This window comes from Monodon monoceros, unplaced genomic scaffold (assembly GCF_005190385.1).
Source record: "Monodon monoceros isolate NGI ecotype Baffin Bay Population unplaced genomic scaffold, NGI_Narwhal_1 Super_Scaffold_13, whole genome shotgun sequence".
In the NCBI taxonomy this organism is placed as follows: Eukaryota; Metazoa; Chordata; class Mammalia; order Artiodactyla; family Monodontidae; genus Monodon; species Monodon monoceros.
Genome location: NW_021703769.1, coordinates 58861629 through 58879377, shown reverse-complemented (window position 1 = coordinate 58879377; position 17749 = coordinate 58861629). Strand labels below are relative to the sequence as shown.

Genomic DNA, 17749 nt, shown 5'->3' with positions numbered 1-17749 from the left:
ACTGTTTTTCACAAATCTGTGATTTTTCCATTTTCCTTCTGTTATTAATTTCTAACTTTATCCCATCAGGTTGGAGAGGACACTTTGTATGAAATCTATCTTTTAGAATCTGTTGAGACTTGTGGCCTAACATATAGTCTGTCCTGGAAAATGTCCCATGTGCACTTCAGAAGCATGTATATGCTGCTACTGTTGGGTAGAGTGCTCTGTGTATGTCTGTTAGATTTAGTTGGTTTATTGTGTTAAATCCTCTGTTTCCTTACTTATCTTCTGTCTGGTCGTTCTGTCCATTATTGAGAGTGGGTTATTGAGGTCACCAGCTATAATTGTAGAACTGTCTGTTTCTCTGTTCAATTCTGTAAGTTTTTGCTTTCTATTTTTTGATAATTATTATTAGACGTATAAATATTTATAACTGTTATATCTTCTTCCTGTATTGAAACTTTCATTAAAATATATTTTTTCTGATATCGTATAGCCACTCCTCTTTTGGTTACTACTTGCATGGAATATCTTCTTCCATACTTTCACTTTAAATCTATTTGTGGTTTTAGATCTAAAGTGAATCTCTTTTAGACAAAATATAGTTGGATCATGTGATTTTATTCATTCTGCCAATCTTTGTCTTGGTTGGAAAGTTTAATCCATTTAAATTTAATTACTGATAAGGAGGGACTTATTCTGTCATTGCTATTCATTTTCTATATGCCTTCTAGCTTTTTTGTCCCTTATTCCATGCATTGCTGTCTTTGGTGTTTAGTTTTTCGCATGAACTGTTCCTTTCCATCTCCTTCTGTGTATATTCTATAGCTGTTTTCTTTGTGATTACCACGAGGATTACATTTAACAACCTAAAGTTACTTTGAATAATGATTTGAATTTACATCAGCTTAACTTTAGTAACAAAAAAATCCCTGCTCCTTTACAGCTCCATCCCCACCCCTTTATACATCTTTGTACATTGTGTGCTCCCAAACATAAATAATTTTTTTAAATGCATTAGTCTCTTAAATTATGAAGAAAACAAAATGTGGAGTTACAAACCAAAGTTACAAGTAATACCAGCTTTTAGACTAGCTTGTCAGTTGGGCTTGACTAGGGCTAGGTTTTTGCCAAGCAAGTGTGAAAGAGGGGCAGGGGACTCACGGATGTCCCCGAAGGGAGCGATGATCGTCATAGCCCACAGAACCAGCACTGGGATGGGGTGCTTGGCAAGAGTATGTGAGGAGGACAGGTTTTTAAAAATGACAGATTGCAGGCCTGAAAAATTTGAACAGTTGTTGCTGTGAGGGCACTAGAGCAAAGTGCTGGGGGGACAGAGTGGATCAGAGCAGAGAATCTGACGTCAAGATTACAGAGGTGGTGCAGTGATGGCCGCCGCGTTGGTCTAGAAGAGCTGCAAGTGGCACAGAGGAATAGCCTCTGGAGAGGAAGAAGCTCAGAGAAGCGAGATGCGGGGTGTGGCTGGAGGGGATGGAGGGGCCCCTGATGAGTGAGGCGTTAATCATCAGTGAGTGAGAAGCAGCTCCGAGGTCAATATACAAGTCCAAGCGTAGGCATAGAGAGTGTTACAGGTGAATGGCATGAGCGTCAAAGGAATTGATGTTTTTAAGGAGGCAAAGTGGTTTGAAGCAGGGAAATTGAGAATTGGGAATATGGATTGAGGGAGAATAAAAAAGACAGCCTTTCCTTGGGGGAGCTCGAGTGAATAGGGCCCTTGGGAGATAGCCATGCTTGGAGAGGGCTGGGAAGCTGGGAGGAGAGGTTGAGGATTATCGGGGAGTTTGTTCCGTACTGGGAGCGAGGGAGGGGAGACCAGAACAGATTAGAGTGTGGCCAAGACAGTCCAGGCTGTGGGCACGGTGGAAACAGTCCTCTGTTTCTTTTCTTTTTTTTTTTTTTTTAATATCTTTATTGGGGTCCTCTGTTTCTTTTCTACCCTGAGGCTGGGGGACCTCGGGACAGCACTCAACCTGCGTGTAATTTTCTCATATGTTCAAATACAGGATACACTGGGTTGGCATAGGGTTAAGTAACCTGGAGGCTGTAGAGCACAGGACGCAGTGCGATTCATGAATGTGCCCTCAAAATCCAGAGCTGGTCCCACCCCTTCTCCTGCTTTATCAGCCCTGGAGTGCCCTTCCACAGCTGGGCTCAGTAGTCTGCAGTGCACCCTTCGTGGGGCCCTGAGCAGAACCTCCCCAGGATCTGCGGGTATGACTTTTATATACTGACTTTATGCCTAGGCTCTTATCATCCTGGTTAAAAAGGTTAAGTACCTTGCTATAGGGTATGGATTTTTAAGCCAATGTAAATTTGGGGTAGGGAGCAGGGGAGAGTGTAGTGTTTCTTTCTCATCCTTTAGGTCACAGCTTACATGTCACATCTGCCAAGAGAACCCCTTGGTCTAGCCTCATGGTTCTCAAGGGGGGACCATTCCTCACTCCGGGGATGTGTGGTCACATCTGGAGACATTTCTGGTTGTCAGTACGGAAGGGGTTCTAGGGGCATTTAGTGCTTAGAGGCCAGGGCTGCTGACCATCTTACAGTGACAGGACAGTTCCCTTGACACAGAATTGTCCAGCCCCAAATGTCAGCAGTGCCGAGGGTGAGAAAGCCTGGCCTGGACTATTTACAGGAGATCCTTTCTCCAAGCCCTGCTTATTCCTTCATGGCACTTACCGTGGTCTGTAATTACCTGGATGGCTGAGTTTAAGAAGTGTGTATGTGTATAGACAGACAGATGGACGGAGAGATAGATAGGAAGAAATATACATATAATTGTCCATCTGCCTTACTTGGAATGTGAGTCCAAAATGGCAGGGGTCTTTTCTGTCTTGGTCACTGCTGCATGCCCAGTGCCTCGCATGATGGTATATAGCAGGTGCCCGATAACTGTCTGAGTGAATAGGAGGGGCTTTTTTCTTCTGTATAGAATTTTGATTCTACATCTCCAATTAATACAGACCTGCCTAGTAACTCAAAATAGGATTTTGCTCCACTTCAAATACAAGTGATGTTCGTCCAATCAAATCCTGTTGTTCAGGATAACATGTGCAATGGTGAAGGACCTTTCTGGACTTTTTTATAACATGTATATTGAAAGTTCACCTAATCCCCAACTGCTGAAAAAAGAATGGACACAAAGAATCAGAGAGACCATAAACCGAGTATCTAATTTAGAAAATGTCACTGTTTTAATGTTGTCAGTTGTAAAGAGGTGTGTCTTAACCAGATTGTAACAAAATTACCACAGCTTATTCCAAAAGAAAATTTTAATACAAGAGATTTTAGAAAATTAAACACGTTTGTTTAAAAATTCTATTGTGTAAACCTTAACAGAATAGGGTAGTTAAGATAATACTATGTGTTTCAGAGCGAATCCGCGGGCTTCTAGGCCTCACATCCAGACACTAGACTCTAGATTTTTCGCCTTGTTCCCTGCGACAGACGGCTCACTGGGACCCGATCGTGGGTGACGGGTGGGTCACCATGGCACGTGTAGTCAGAAGACTCCCTCCTCCAAGAAGTCAGCATGTGATGAGTTAAGCAAAGTGTTCTACCACATGGCGATGCCAGGGATGGTGCCACCAAGGCTGCAGAGGCAAAGACATTCTTTCTAGGATGAATCCTAGATAATAAAAAATCCACCACCCCCTCACTCCTGGCTATGCCTGTTCTCCAGCTCATCTCTGGAGGGGCTAGCAACTCTGGGTGCAAACGTGTGATCCCCCATTTTGTAACCTTCCATGTCCTCAGTCCCAGTTTTTGCAAGGGCGTCCCCTTGTATGGTCTCAGGTGATGGTGGAAAGAATCGTCGGAGGTGCATGGCTTCTTCCCTTGCAGTTCATGAAGGCAGGAGGCAGACCTGATGGGATTCGAGGGCAGGCGGGGAGCCTGGGCGGGTCAGCTAGTGGTTTTCAGTGATGATGGCAAAACATTTATGTGCCAGTAAGAACTGAATCCCTGGACCTCGAAACACTCATGGATCCAGCTTGTCCTTAGAGTGGGGTTGCTCATCCTTGCTATAGCCTCAACCATCTTTTAGAGAAACCAGATTTTTTTTCCCCACTTCTCTTCCTAAACTGATTGGGTAGATAAGGAAACCCATTTAATGCAGTTATTAGGATTCAGAGATGAAAGTAAGGGCTCCTTAACAGACTTGAGAACTACCCATCCAGGCAACGGGCATGGTGGAAGGGAAGGTCAGAAATCCCGCCACGAACTGGGCAGGGGTGTTTCAGTCACTGTGGGATGAGCCGACAGCTGCTCTGCTCAGAGCACGGAGATCGGAAAGGCTCCACCCTCACTTCTATCGATCCAGTAGCCGAAGTTTTATTTTGGAAACGTAATCAAGACCACGTGTTAGGGAAACATGAAAAATGAATTTTTTGGCATGGGAATGTTAGATAAAATATACAGTGCTACAATTGTGCAAAATTAGCACAGAAGCCAATCTGAACAGCAAACATTTAATGTTAGCTTTAATGAAACAATACACAATATTGTGAAAAATGATCGTTGCAAAAGGCCTTGCTCGTGAGCAGATGCCTGCGTGCCAGAAGCGCCCAGCCTGGGGGAAGGTCCAGTGCAGGTGGCAGTGTCCCGAGGGAAACACCGAGACAGGGTCAAGGTAGTTATTGCCTTTGGGGTTGAAGCTTGAGCAGGGCGTGCTCCTTCTAGGATGCCTCTTAGCCGATCTGATGCTCCCAGGCAGGCTCCTTCTCTGCAGGTCCTGGGGGATGCCCACGCAGCTTGAGGCTGAGAATCCAGCCTGTTCTTTACTGTCAGTGACACGCCCAGGCGAGGTGCCCCCTTTGGGGGAGAGCACCTCCCATGAATGGGCGCTGGTACCAACTTGCCAGGCTGAGGGATGAAGGAAGGATGCCAGACGTGACTGGTTAGGGGAGGTCTGGCCTCCAGGTGAGGGGGCCAGCTGGTGGCACCCCCTGTGAGGGTGAGCAGGTGGTGTGGGGGACCAAGGCCTGAAACCCTGTGACCTGGTCCTCCAGTGGGCAAACTGTGTCCTGAGGAAATAGGAGAAAAAGCGGAGGGAAGGCCACCGGCTCGCCCGGGCCGCAGAGCCCTAGTTCAGGGTGTTTGGAGTGCTTCGGATCAACTGGGCTGGCGGGTGGGTCTTCACTCCTGTTTCCTGATTCTGAGCCCAAAACCTGGGGATTAATTCTTGGGCCTCCAGTGCCTGCTGCCTCTGGGCATTAGCTGCATCTGTTATCAATCCCACGGACAGACTTAAACAGCTTTGATTGCCTCTGTTGTTTTAAAGGCACAGCACAGCCTGTAAAATCCAGCGGTTATCAAAGAACACATCTCAGTAGGCCCCATGCTGTGTGACCAGACCTTGTCCACAAACACTGGTCCGCGTCCCTCCGCCTCACCCTTCACGCCCTTGCCAGGTCTCACAAGACGGTACTGTCTCTACAGCTCAATCAGGTGATGCCTTTTGTAGCCACGAAGCCCTTGGATGGGCCTGGTGACGCTGTTAAAGGCGACCACCGCGGGGTTTAACAGCCTTTTCCAGGAAAGCCGCCGCCTCCCCCAGGGCCTGACTGTGGAGAGAGGCTGGGTTGTTTCAAGCCAGGATTCCAGACCAGCTGCAGTAGGAGCTGGGAAAGCTCGCTTCTGGGCGAGGTTTACACCAGCCTCGGACCGCCCTTCTGGGAGCTTTGGTTTTCTCTATTAAGGAGAGATGTCTCTACCCAGCCCTGCTTTTCCTGGGTCTCCTTTATCTGGGGGAAAAGGAGGGAGCAAACAAGATGATGGCAGAGATGGACCCGGCTGATGCTGCGGCCCATTCTGGCTGAAGCCGCCCCCGAGCAGACAGCCTGGCTTTGCAGAGGGGACCTGGAGGGGCCTCTCCCTCCCCGTACAGGTGGGGTACCAGAGGGTCAAGGCCGTCTTGAGAGACGGGACCTTCAGTTCCTTTCAGAATGGGGGGTGGCTTCCTCTCTCAGACGCCGACTTTGGAGGCTCCAAACAATCTTCTAATTTGATCAAGGAGAGAGAAGCAATGCCAGCTGCTCCTTTCTGAAGGGCTGCCTTTCCCCGCGATGGGTCCCAGGGGATCTCCCACCCTCTGAATTGGAGGTGGATTGATGGGCAGATGACGACACATCCTCAGGGGCTGGCATTTGTCCTGGATCTCGGTGTTTTATTCTTTCTCTAGGAGCTGGGGAGTCTGCCCCTTCTAAGTCCATCCCGCCACCCTGGAGAGCAGGGCAGGAGTATTTTGAGCAGGTGGATGGACTAATCACTGCAGAACATTCCATGTGATTCCGAAGTTAAGGCTTTGAGGAGGTGCTGTAATGTGCATGTCACATGCGTGTCTGAGCTGAAATCAAAGCAGTTGAAGATCAGGGTTTCTGCAGGATCACGAAAACGGAGGTACAGAGAGCAAGCAGCCTGGAGGGTCCCCGTGGGTCCCCCAGGAACATGCTTTTTACAATCCACATTTTGGGAGAACAGGGCAAGTTTTCCATGAATAATTAAGCTTTAAAAAGTGGGGAGGCAGGGCTTCCCTGGTGGCGCAGTGGTTGAGAGTCTGCCTGCCGATGCAGGGGACGTGGGTTCGTGCCCCGGTCTGGGAAGATCCCACATGCCGCGGAGCGGCTGGGCCCGTGAGCCATGGCCGCTGAGCCTGTGTGTCCGGAGCCTGTGCTCCGCAGTGGGAGAGGCTACAACAGTGAGAGGCCCGCGTACAGGGAAAAAAAAAAAAAAATGGGGAGGCAGAGTTTCTCCTTTTTAAATATGGGCTGCGAGTGCATTTGTATCTCCCAGCTCAGCATCTGTCCGCCGTAGCTATGGATGCCTTTTTTTTTGGCTCTTTTTTTTTAACTCCGTGCACAGAATGTCAAAGCTGGCTCCTGGTGGGGTGGCTGGAGAAGGCGAGACCAGAGTTGCACTCAGATGTGTTTCGGGTCAGGCGCCAGAAAAGGCTGGCTGATCGGAACCCTTGGCCCTGGGGGGTGTCGGGGCAGTGGTTCCATTCTGGGTCTAGTACAACCGGAGAGGAGACACCTTGGGAACAGATCCGGCTGTGCAGCCTGTCAGCTGGCGTCAAACTGACTGCTGTGGAGGGACCCAAATGCGGGGGGCTGGGATCTGGGGCAGCTGGAGCTTCCAGACAGTCCTGGAGGACCTGGTCGAGGAGGGCTCTGTGTTGAAGGCAGCGCTGTGGGACTCGGGATTCCAACAAAGTGCACGTGCAGTGGCTCCGTCGGCACACACGCGGAAGAGAGAAACCACGTTGCCTTTCTAGGACGCAGGGTCCCTCGGGTCCTCTGACCCCCACGAGCTGACAGCAGGGCCCCCAGACACTCCCCACTCCATCTGCGGAGAACAGCCGGCTTGTTTCGCTCACTTGGACCTGGCTCACCTGGCAGAATGTTCCCTCAGAAGTCACTCGGGCCTCCTCCGAGCCTCTGGAGGGCTGTGCGTAGATGATCTCAGCTCTGCTTAACGGCTCTGATGAGTTTCCTTTTGGCTGATGGGAGGAACACGCAACACAAACCTTCCAGGCCATTCCTTCCTGAGTTTTCCGCTATCTAGGAAATGCTCAATGATTACCCACACCGCTCACCCAGTTGTAAGCTGATGGTGGTTAGCCTTCTACCGGCCATCTTTCACACACATTGATACCGGCTGTTGTCCCCAGAAAATGCCTCTCTTTGTATCAGCAGCTGAGGACGGCTCTTGCCCAGGGTGGGAGAAGGTTCCACGATTCTGGATGTTAAAGCTGGCTAAATGGCTCTGGTCCCATGGGGCGAGCTGCCAGGGGGGCCCCCGCTCTGAATGCGAGGAGCAGAGGGATTGATCTCGGGCACACAGGGCCCTGCTCCCACTGAGAACATGCTGGCTGACAGAGGCTGTGTTGCACACCCTCGTCTTTAGGGGACGATCATGATTTGTGCAGAGTGGACACTTGTGTCCAAGTTCACAGCCACGCTGAGCGCCTGGGAGCCCTGGGGCCAGGTCTGAAAGCCCGAGGTCCACAGAACCTTCTGGAATGCTTCCCGGAGCTGAGTCTCTAACAGCCTGAGGGCTCTCCTCTAGGCTTTCGAGGCCAAGGCCACCGACTCCTGGATAGCCCAGAGCTCTCCAATACAGGTCACTGGGTTGCTGCTGCTGGCTGGCCTGACCAGGTGCACATGGGCCTAGGGGGCCTCAGGTTTCCTAAAGGGGCTGGTCCTTCCAGAACCAACCATAAGGAGGTAGGGAAGTTCTCCAAGAACCACAGTTCCACATCCCTCTAATGGCTCCTTCACACAAAGGCCACGGGACTGTCTCCCTGGAGCACGGTGGCAAGAACTAGGGTGTCTACTGACCACTGGTGGGGAGTGCATGGGAAGGAACTAGCCTCCATCCAAACCCTTCACGTCCATAGGTAGTAACAGGCAATTACATTAAACAGGGGGAAAAAACCCCAAACCAGTCATTCAAATTCCCACATGGGCAAGAGTTAAGAGGGGGTTTCTCAATGAACCTTCTGACCAACTGAGACATCAGACTCGGTGCATCTCAACCAGGGGGCTCCGAGCCCGATCCAGCGCCCACCCTCCTGCTGGCCCCTGAGCTGGAGGGAGGGGAATGGCTGGCCCTCATGGCCCAGGGGAGAGCAGGGCCCACATGTCTGCGTCTGTCCCGCGAGGAGCTGCCCTGTTCTCACACGGCCCAGTTTAATCAGGGTGTCACGGGACCAGCGGGGAAGGTGTGCTCTCTGGGGTTCACCGGGGGGACAGGGTTGTCCCTCCGAGGTGGAAGGGGCCAGCTGCCGTGGCCTGGGTGGAGGCAGCTGGCGCAGCACGTAGGGCCCGAGTCTGGGTGGCCATTGAGGTCAGAGGTCGCCGCTCTGGGGCTCCACGTTGCGCGTCTCCCTGGGGTGACCTCGGGACAGCTTGGGGAAGCGGGAAGCCACTTTGGGCCGGCTGTTCTTGGTCAGCGGTTCTCCGGGAGGGGCGACGTCACTGTAAGACAGAGCGGGGAGAATCGGGTTAAGTCAGGGTTCCAAGTGCAAATAGCTACAGGCAGGGCAGCAGGGGCTGGGGGTGGGGTGGACAGTGGGAGTGGCCTCCGGGGCATGGCTGCTGCCTGGCTGGGGGGCAAGAGCGGCGTGGAGAAATGGGGAGGGGCGTCCACGTTGTCGTGTGAACTTCCTGTCCGTCAACAGCGCCCAGCACAGCTCTGGGGCCGCAGCTCTGGACCCGCTTTTAAGTCAACGAAAGACGGTTCTGGCCCCGGCTGTCTTCTCACCGTCTTCATTGATCTTCCAGCAAAGGCGCATTTCAATCCAAGAAAGAAAATGCTTGGGCGAACACTGCATTTAAAGTCATAAAAGATGCACAAACACAGGAGAGGGAATTATGCCTGCCAAGGTCCAATTGTAAGGGCGTTTACGACAGCAGTATGTAAAAGAGTCAAAGATACGGAACAACTTGTGCGTCCAATGCAAGCATCACTGATACTGGATATACTGGTGAAAAAACACCTGTAACCGCGAGACAGCAGCAGCCGGTACGCACAGGGGCACGGGAGTGCGTTTATGAGCCCGTAAGGGCGTGTGATTCCAACACAGGCTAAAGCACAGTAGGGACCCCGCCGTGTACAGAAAACACCTGAAGGATACATTTGTTTACTCCGTGAATCTTGGCGCATCCATGTGGGCCGAGCACTGTGCAAGGTACTGGGGATAAATGGTGAACAAAACGGATTCTCTCAGGACCCGTGGAGCTCATAGTCCGAAGGAGGGTTAAAAACATCACACGTTCAAAGACTTAGGTTACAAATGCCACCAGCGCCTCCCTGAGCAGGGAGCCTGGGGCATGGCAGGAAGTGCCCGAGAGGGGGTGTAGGGGGCCAGCCTGGGTGAAGCTTGGGGCCAGGAGGCTCTGGGCACCTGGAGCACGGGGGGAGGCAGAGAGGGAGCAGCTGGAGGGTGAAGGGCATCTGCTGGAGGGCCCTCGGTGGCGGGGGCTCCATGATCTGGTTGCACTTGTAAGTGCCCGATGCCAAGGCCTCTGCTCCAGGCACGTGCAGAAGCCTGGGCTGGGGCTGTGAATGCAGAGGTGATAGACTCTGTCTTATTCCCACGGCTGCTGTAACACATTACCACACACGTGGTGGCTTAAAACAACATGCTGTGCTGTCTTACAGTTCTGGAGGCCAGAAGTCCCAAATGGGTCTTATGAGGCTACATTCAAGGTGTACCTCCTGGAAGCTCTAAGGGAGAATCCTTCCTGGCCCCTCCCAGCCCCTGCAGGCCACCTGCTTGCCTCGGCTCGTGGCCCCTGCCTCCATCTTCAAAGCCAACAGGGCAGCATCTTCAACTCTCTTTCCCTCTGACCCTCCTGCCTCCTTCTTATAAAGACCTTTGTGATCACATTGGACCCACCTGGATATCTCCCCTCTGCCCCAATCCTTAAATCTACTGAGTCCCCTTTGCCATGTAAGGGGACACATTTATAGGTTCCAGGGGTTAGGGTGCAGAATTTGGGGGGGGGTGTCATTTTGTCTACCACAGACTGAAATTTGAATAGAAAGTAGAATCAACACGACTTGGTAATGGAATAATAACTGCCTCTAAATGGTGAGATCACAGCTGACAAAATATAAAAGAGAAATAAGAGAAAACGTTGATAATAAATATCTCACTGATACAAAATGCTTTTAAAAAACAAAGATTAAAGGTTGTTCGCACATCCCGACTGTCTCTGTGGCATCAGGCTCTGTGCCAAGGGCTTTCCGGGCGCAAGTCCTAGAGGACTCTGCAAGGGAAGACAGAGCCCAGCTAGAGCTGAGCCCCGAGGCTCAGGGAGGACACAGCCACCAGCTAGTAAGTGGCAGATCCAGGATCACCACCAGCTGTCTCCAGGCGCAGTCCAGATAAGCAAAGGAATGGATCATATCCAAAGAGGAATGGTCCCCGCAGGGGTCCCTGAAATGGCCACTTCACGCCTTTTCAGGGACCCAGACACTGTGCTCAGTGAGATGTCCCTCATTTCCCATTTGGGACATCTCAGTAAGGTAATAAAGTGAAAAATCCTTCTAATTACCACCTTCTCCCATGGGAGCCAGGGTGTGCTTATCTTCTGTACGTGGAGGGAAGAGAAGCATCTGACCTTGAACAAAGCTGGAGCTGCTCCAAATCCTCTGGGTACATCCTTCAGAATGACACTGGCCACAGGCCCAAAGCCGTCACGGCCCTCTCTTCTTCCCAAACACATTACCAAAAGCCTCTCTATCCCCGAACGCCGCTTAGAGGATGGGCAGACGATGCTGGAAGGAATCTTTGCCCCCCTGGGAGGGGCTGTTGATTACAAGTGTGCAGGTGGGCTCAGGTGTAAAGGTCATTGTAAACCACTGGCCTCCCCTCACACTGTCCGGGGTCAGGGGTCCAGCCAGTTGCCCCTGTGCCTATGGCTGCTGTCATCACTGGGCATGATGTGTGAGGCCAGGAGGACCTCTGCCCACAGTGACCAGAGCCCGTGGTCCCCAGAGCTGGCTCCTGGGAGGGCCCGGGAGAGGCGGGAGGCTGGCTGGCGCGAGGGGACAGTTACGAGACAGCGGGGCCAGGACTCTGGTATTTTATTTCGTTTCACCAAAGGCACCTGTGTTGGTAGTAGCGCAGCGGGTGAGGGCGGGGCCTCTGAGCCAGGACACCCTCGGGTCCCCCGCCAACGGGCTCTGCTCGCTGCCCTTGAGCCTCGTGCCCTGGGCTGCCTGCCACATGGGGATGATGATCGCTCGGCCCTCACAGCGCTGTGGCAACGGCGGGAGAGTTCACCCCACGCGGAGCCACTAACCAGCTGCGTTTCCTTAGGCAAGTGTCTTGCTGGCTTTGAGCCAAGGCTTCTAGGGTAGAATAAGTATTTATCCAAAAGAACAGACATCAGGATCTGGAAGAAATCTCTCTGCACCCCCATGTTCACCGCAGCACTCTTCACAACAGGGAAGATGTGCAAATAACCTAATCTCCGTGAATGGATAAAAAATGTGGTCCATCCATACAATGGAATATTCAAGCCTTTAAAAAAAAGAGGAAATTCTGACATATGTGAAAACATGGATGAATGCTGAGGACACTATGCTAGGTGAAATAAGCCAGTTACAAGGACAGCTACTGTATGATTCCACTTATATGAGGCATCTGAAATAGTCAAACTTGGAGAACCAAAGCCTGGAATGGTGGTTAGTAGAGGCAGGGGGAGGGGCAAGTAGGGAGTTACCAACTGACAGGCATAATGTTGCAGTTAAATAAGATGAATAAGTTCTAAACTCAAAATGGATTAAGGACCTAAATGTAAGACTAGATACTATAAAACTCCTAGAGGAAAACAGGCAGAACAGTCTTTGACATAAATCGCAGCAATATCTTTTGGGATCCACCTCCTAGAATAATCAAAATAAAAACAAACAACTGGGACCTAATTAAACTTCAAAGCTTTTGCACAGCAAAGGAAACCATAAACAAAATGAAAAGACAACTCACAGAATGGGAGAAAATATCTACAAATGAAGCAACCAACAAAGGATTAATCTCCAAAATTTACAAACAGCTAGCTCATGCAGCTCTGTCAAAAAACAAAAACCCAATCCAAAAATGGGCAGAAGACCTAAACAGACATTTCTCCAAAGAAGATATACAGATGGCCAAAAAGCACATGAAAAGAGGCTCAACAATGCTAATGATTAGAGAAATGCAATTCAAAACTACAATGAGGTATCACCTCACACTGGTCAGAACGGCCATCACCAAAAAGCCTACAAACGATAAATGCTGGAGACCCTCCTACACTGTTGGTGGGAATGTAAACTGGTACAACCACAATGGAGGACAGTATGGATGTTCCTTAGAAAACTAAAAACAGAACTACCATATGATCTAGCAATCCCACTCCTGGGCATATATCCAGAGAAAGCCATAATTCAAAAAGACACACGCACCCCAATGTTCACTGCAGCACTGTTTACAATAGCCAAGACATGGAAGCAACCTAAATGTAAATCGACAGAGGAATGTTTAAAGAAGATGTGGTACATATACACAATGGAATAGCAGCCATAAAAAAGAACGAAATAATGCCATTTGCAGCAACATGGATGGACCTAGAGATTATCATACTAAGTGAAGTAGGTCAGACAGAGAAAGACAAATACCGTGTGATATCACTTCTATGTGGAACGTAAAAGAAATGATACAAATGAACTTATTTACAACAGAAACAGACTTGGAAAACAAACTTTGGTTACCAAAGGGGAAATGTTGGGGGGGGAGGGATAAATTAGCAGGTTGGGATTAGCAGATACACACTACTATTGGATTGGCCAAAAGGTTCCTTCGGTTTTTTTCCGTAAGATGGCTCTAGTAGCACTTAGTTGTCTTTAACTTCATTCAAAACAATTTTGTTAGATTGTATGTGACAGCTGTCATATCAGCGTGCACTTAAAAATGAAGACTTATCAAAATTGGTGAATTTTTGTGTAGCCATTTTAATATTGAAGGTGGAAGAAAACAACATTTTCAGCATATTATGCTTTATTATCTCAAAGGTTAAAACGCAACTGAAATGCAAAAACAGATTTGTGCAGTGTATGGAGAAGGTGCTGTGACTGATGAAACGTGTCAAAAGTGGGTTGCGAAGTTTTGTGCTGGAGATTTCTCACTGGATGATGCTCCACGGTTGGGTAGACCAGTTGAAGTTGAGAGCGATCAAATCAAGACATTAATTGAGAACAATCAACGTTATACCACGCAAGAGATGGCCAACATACTCAAAATACCCAAATCAAGCATTGAAAATCATTTGCACCAGCTTGGTTATGTTCATCGCTTTGATGTTTGGGTTCCACGTAAGTTCAGTGAAGAAAAACCTTCTTGACCTATTTCCACAAGCAATTCTCTACTGAAACGTAAAGACGTTCCATTTTTAAAACAAATTGTGACAGGGGGTGAAAAGTGGATACTGTACAATAATGTGGAATGGAAGAGATCGTGGGGCAAGTGAAATGAACCACCACCAACCACACCAAAGGCCGACCTTCATCCAAAGAAGGTGATGCTATGTATATGGTAGGGTTAGAAGGGAGTCCTCTATTGTGAGCTCCCGCCAGAAAACCAAACGATTAATTCCAACAAGGACTGCTCCCAATTAGACCAACTGAAAGCAGCGCTCGACGAAAGGCATCCGGAATTAGTCAACAGAAAACGCATAATCTTCCATCAGGATAACGCAAGACCGCATGTTTCTTTGATGACCAGGCAAAAAACTGTTACAGCTTGGCTGGGAAGTTCTGATTCATCCGCCGTATTCACCAGACATTGCACATTCGAATTTCCATTTATTTTCATCTTTCCAAAATTCTCTTAATGGAAAAAAATTCAATTCCCTGGAAGACTGTAAAAGGCACCTGGCACGGTTCTTTGCTCAGAAAGACACAAAGTTTCGGGAAGACGGATTTTTACGACGTTGCCTGAAAAACGGCAGATAGTAGTAGAACAAAAGGGTGACTACGTTGCTCAATAAAGTTCTTGGTGAAAATGAAAAACGTCTTATTTTTACTAAAAAACCCAAGGTACTTTCTGGCCAACCCAATATATATAAAATAATCAACAAGGACCTACTGTATAGCACAGGGAACTATCCTCGGTATTTTGTAATAAGGGAAAAGAATCTGAAAAAGAATGGCTATATGTATACGTATAACTGAAACTAACACAACATTGTAAGTCAACTGTACTCCAATATAAAATTTAAATTTAAGAAAGAGAGGAATAAGCTCTAGAGACCTGCCGTACAGCACTACCTACAGTCAACAGTCCTGTATTGTACACTTAAAATTTGTGAAGGCGGAAGGTCTCAGGTTAAATCCTCTTGCCACAAAAACAACAACAAAAAATAAGTCTAGTATCGGCAATTTCACATGGTTTGACAGTAGTATCTGAAGGCATGGGATTGTTGGTAAGTATAAACTGGGAGGTGACAGGGGTCCGGGGTGGATGGAGAAAATGATGGCGGCCTGCTCTGAATGGGAAAGAGAGCTGGGATTCTCCCCGGTCCCTTCCCTCTAGGAGAGAGCCAGGGCCAAGGCCACATGCACCCCAGGACTGAGGTCCATCAGCAGAGCCCAGGGCTGTGCACATGCAGCTCCAGGGAAGCAGGAAGGTCTCACGGTTGCAAGGAGAGCCTTAAATAAGGACCACTGATTGATTTTTTTTTTTACACCAAAGCTCACTGAAGCTGCCACCGTGCATGCCATCACATTTCTGTGTCCTCAGGCTGAAATTCTCATTGCTCACAGCCTTTGTTGGCCTCGTGCACTAGTGAGATTTAAAGGAGGATAGTGCCGTTTCTTACCCAGCCCCATCGATAGGAATCAGGCCACGGAGCAGCTCTTCCTTCCTCCGGCCTGTGTTTTTATAATAAAGCAGGCTGGTGGCTCTGGATCTGGGCAGGAGCAGAACCACTGAGCAAGGTAAAATTACGTTCCTGATCCACCCGATTCTGTTTTAACGCAGGAGGTATGTCTACCCCAGTTTTGCAGACAAGAAAAGGGAAGTGTGGAGAGCAAGAAAGGCCCCACTTCCACCATAAAAATAGACTTCCAAAGGCCGTGTGGAGTAATAGAAGCTCCATATTCAAAGTCAGAAAACCTGTGTGCCTTCAGTTAGACACCTTAGGACCTTTGAGGAAGATCTGTAACCTCCCCAAGACTCAGTTTTCTGATCTGTGAAATGGGCATAATATTGGTCCTTTCTACTGCTCATGTATCATTCAACACATTTTTATTGAGTCTGTTACAAATAGGAATAGAGTTGGCTCTTTCAAGGCCCGTAGATCACTGAAATAAAAGAGGCACAGGCAAAGTCTGGCCACCAAAATCTTAAGAACTTTGATGACTGAGGCATCAATATATCAAGGGAAGTGGATAGAGGCTTTTACAAAGATTTTAAAAACTACAGAAATATACCTCAAAACCTCCCATTCCTTTCCGCAGCATAACTCAAGTCTTCCATCTGTCTGACCTGGGGGCAGGAGGCTGGAAGGCAGAGGAAGGAACCTTCTCTGAAGAGACCATACTAGGCTTTCTGGAACAGGTGCCCTAAAAATCTATAGAGGTGGAAGAGAGATGGGTATTTGGCAGGGATGTTTGGAGCCCCCTCCTCCTGTCAGGTCTTCCGTTCCTCAGACACATTCAGCAACACTCTCTCCCCACTGCTGGCTACCATCAAGGTGCCAAGGGAGTCCGTGTCTGTGGAGGTGGCCCCTGCCAGGAGCCTCAGGGGGGACAGTTCCTTTTAATAAGCCTCTGGGGCACACTGCCATGGCGTCTCCGTCCCCAGCACACCGGTGACATTGATCCGCCGGTCTCAACCACTCCTCAGTGAAAATGACCATGAGGAGAGATTTGCTGTTCATTTCACTTGTAAAGTGGCTTTCAAGGGCCGGTCAATATTCCATTTGCTGGGAGCTGCCTTCTGCAGCTGGGAGGGTGGCTTTGCAGGGGCCACGCCTGCTGCTGGGCTGGACCCTGGAACACAGCTGCGACTGAGCGGCCTTCTGTAGAAGATGTGGCTGCCGTCCTCCTGTACCCGGCTCTCTGACAAAGCCTGTGTTTGCAGGAGTTGGGAGAACTGCCTCCGGGATGTGCACACCCTGCATCTCGTGCCCTCCGGTCTGTGGGATGGGAGGGGAGGCCTTGCCCTTCCCCCCCCAATCAGTCAAGGTGCGCCAGGCTAGTCAGCCTTTGACTTGGCTCGTAGGCACATCTTCAGGCTCAGGACCACACGATGGGGACCCACCTCTACCCACGCACTCCGTCACTCTGCTAACATCCATGAAGATTTCTCTCTGTGAGCTGTACCCTGTGGATTTGAGGAAGGAGGCCTATGTGGCATTTCCTCTCTGTTTCCTGTCCCTCAGTTTGACCTGGGTCTAAAGAGTGTCACCATCTGGATGTGACCCAGAAATGGCCGTGGCAGTACCAAGGGTTCCCTGAAGGCAGGACTTGGTCTGGTTCTTCTTTGGGTCCTCACAGTTCCTGACCCCAATAAAGCACTTGGTGATTTAACCCTTTTGGATAGATTAAAGGGGACCACTGCTTGTCAGGTCCTGGGCTAAAAATTACACCAATTCTCATGAAATCTGCACGCCAGCCTTGTGGAGGAGGAGTGGTTCACAGCTGGGGACATCAAAGCGCAGAAGCCACTTGTCCGGGGTCCCCTGAGCAAGTGAGGAGCAGAGGCTGGTCTTGAACATGCAGTCTGGCCCCAGCGCCCACAACTAGATGATACAGGAGACCACGCAGTCAGGCTGGGGCCGCTGGTACTCGTCTGAGAGGCTGTCCCTTCAGTACAGACCGTCTGACCTTTGGAAACAATTGGAACTACGGAGGGCGCATCTGTCACCAGGTGACCACAAACCCCATTTCAGTAAATCCCGTATTATATTCTCAAGATCCTCCGCACGTGCTTTCAATAGTGCTCTGATGTAACTGCTGCTCTCTGCTGACGGATTTTTAATATTTTAGCTTTAAATTTTTCTACTCCAAGCTCTGGCCTGGTAGTTGAATACACACAAGTTAAATGATGGTAAACAGGGAAGCAGAGGATGTAGAGAACCCTCTCATCATTAACAGACGTTAAAGAGTAGTGACACAGGCTCATGGTAGGGGAGGAAATGGAACCAATACATGCAGGTGTGAAGAAGGGAACAGAAATAGCCTGTAATCCTGCCCT

The 17749-nt window shown here is 49.4% G+C and overlaps 1 protein-coding gene across 3 annotated transcripts in view; it reads right to left on the bottom strand.

Annotated features, from left to right (window-relative positions):
- Positions 1-3173: 3173 nt before the first annotated feature.
- The window catches only part of SNX29 (sorting nexin 29), a 549826-nt gene continuing 535250 nt past the window's right edge, over positions 3174-17749 (bottom strand). For 2 of the 3 annotated variants that reach the window (XM_029220773.1, XM_029220774.1), the window contains one exon: positions 3174-8981. In XM_029220773.1, the coding sequence (XP_029076606.1) occupies positions 8852-8981 (130 nt within the window). In that variant the 3' untranslated portion in view covers positions 3174-8851. The remainder of the gene's footprint in view (positions 8982-17749) is intronic. The other variant, XR_003793181.1, reaches the window with a different exon arrangement.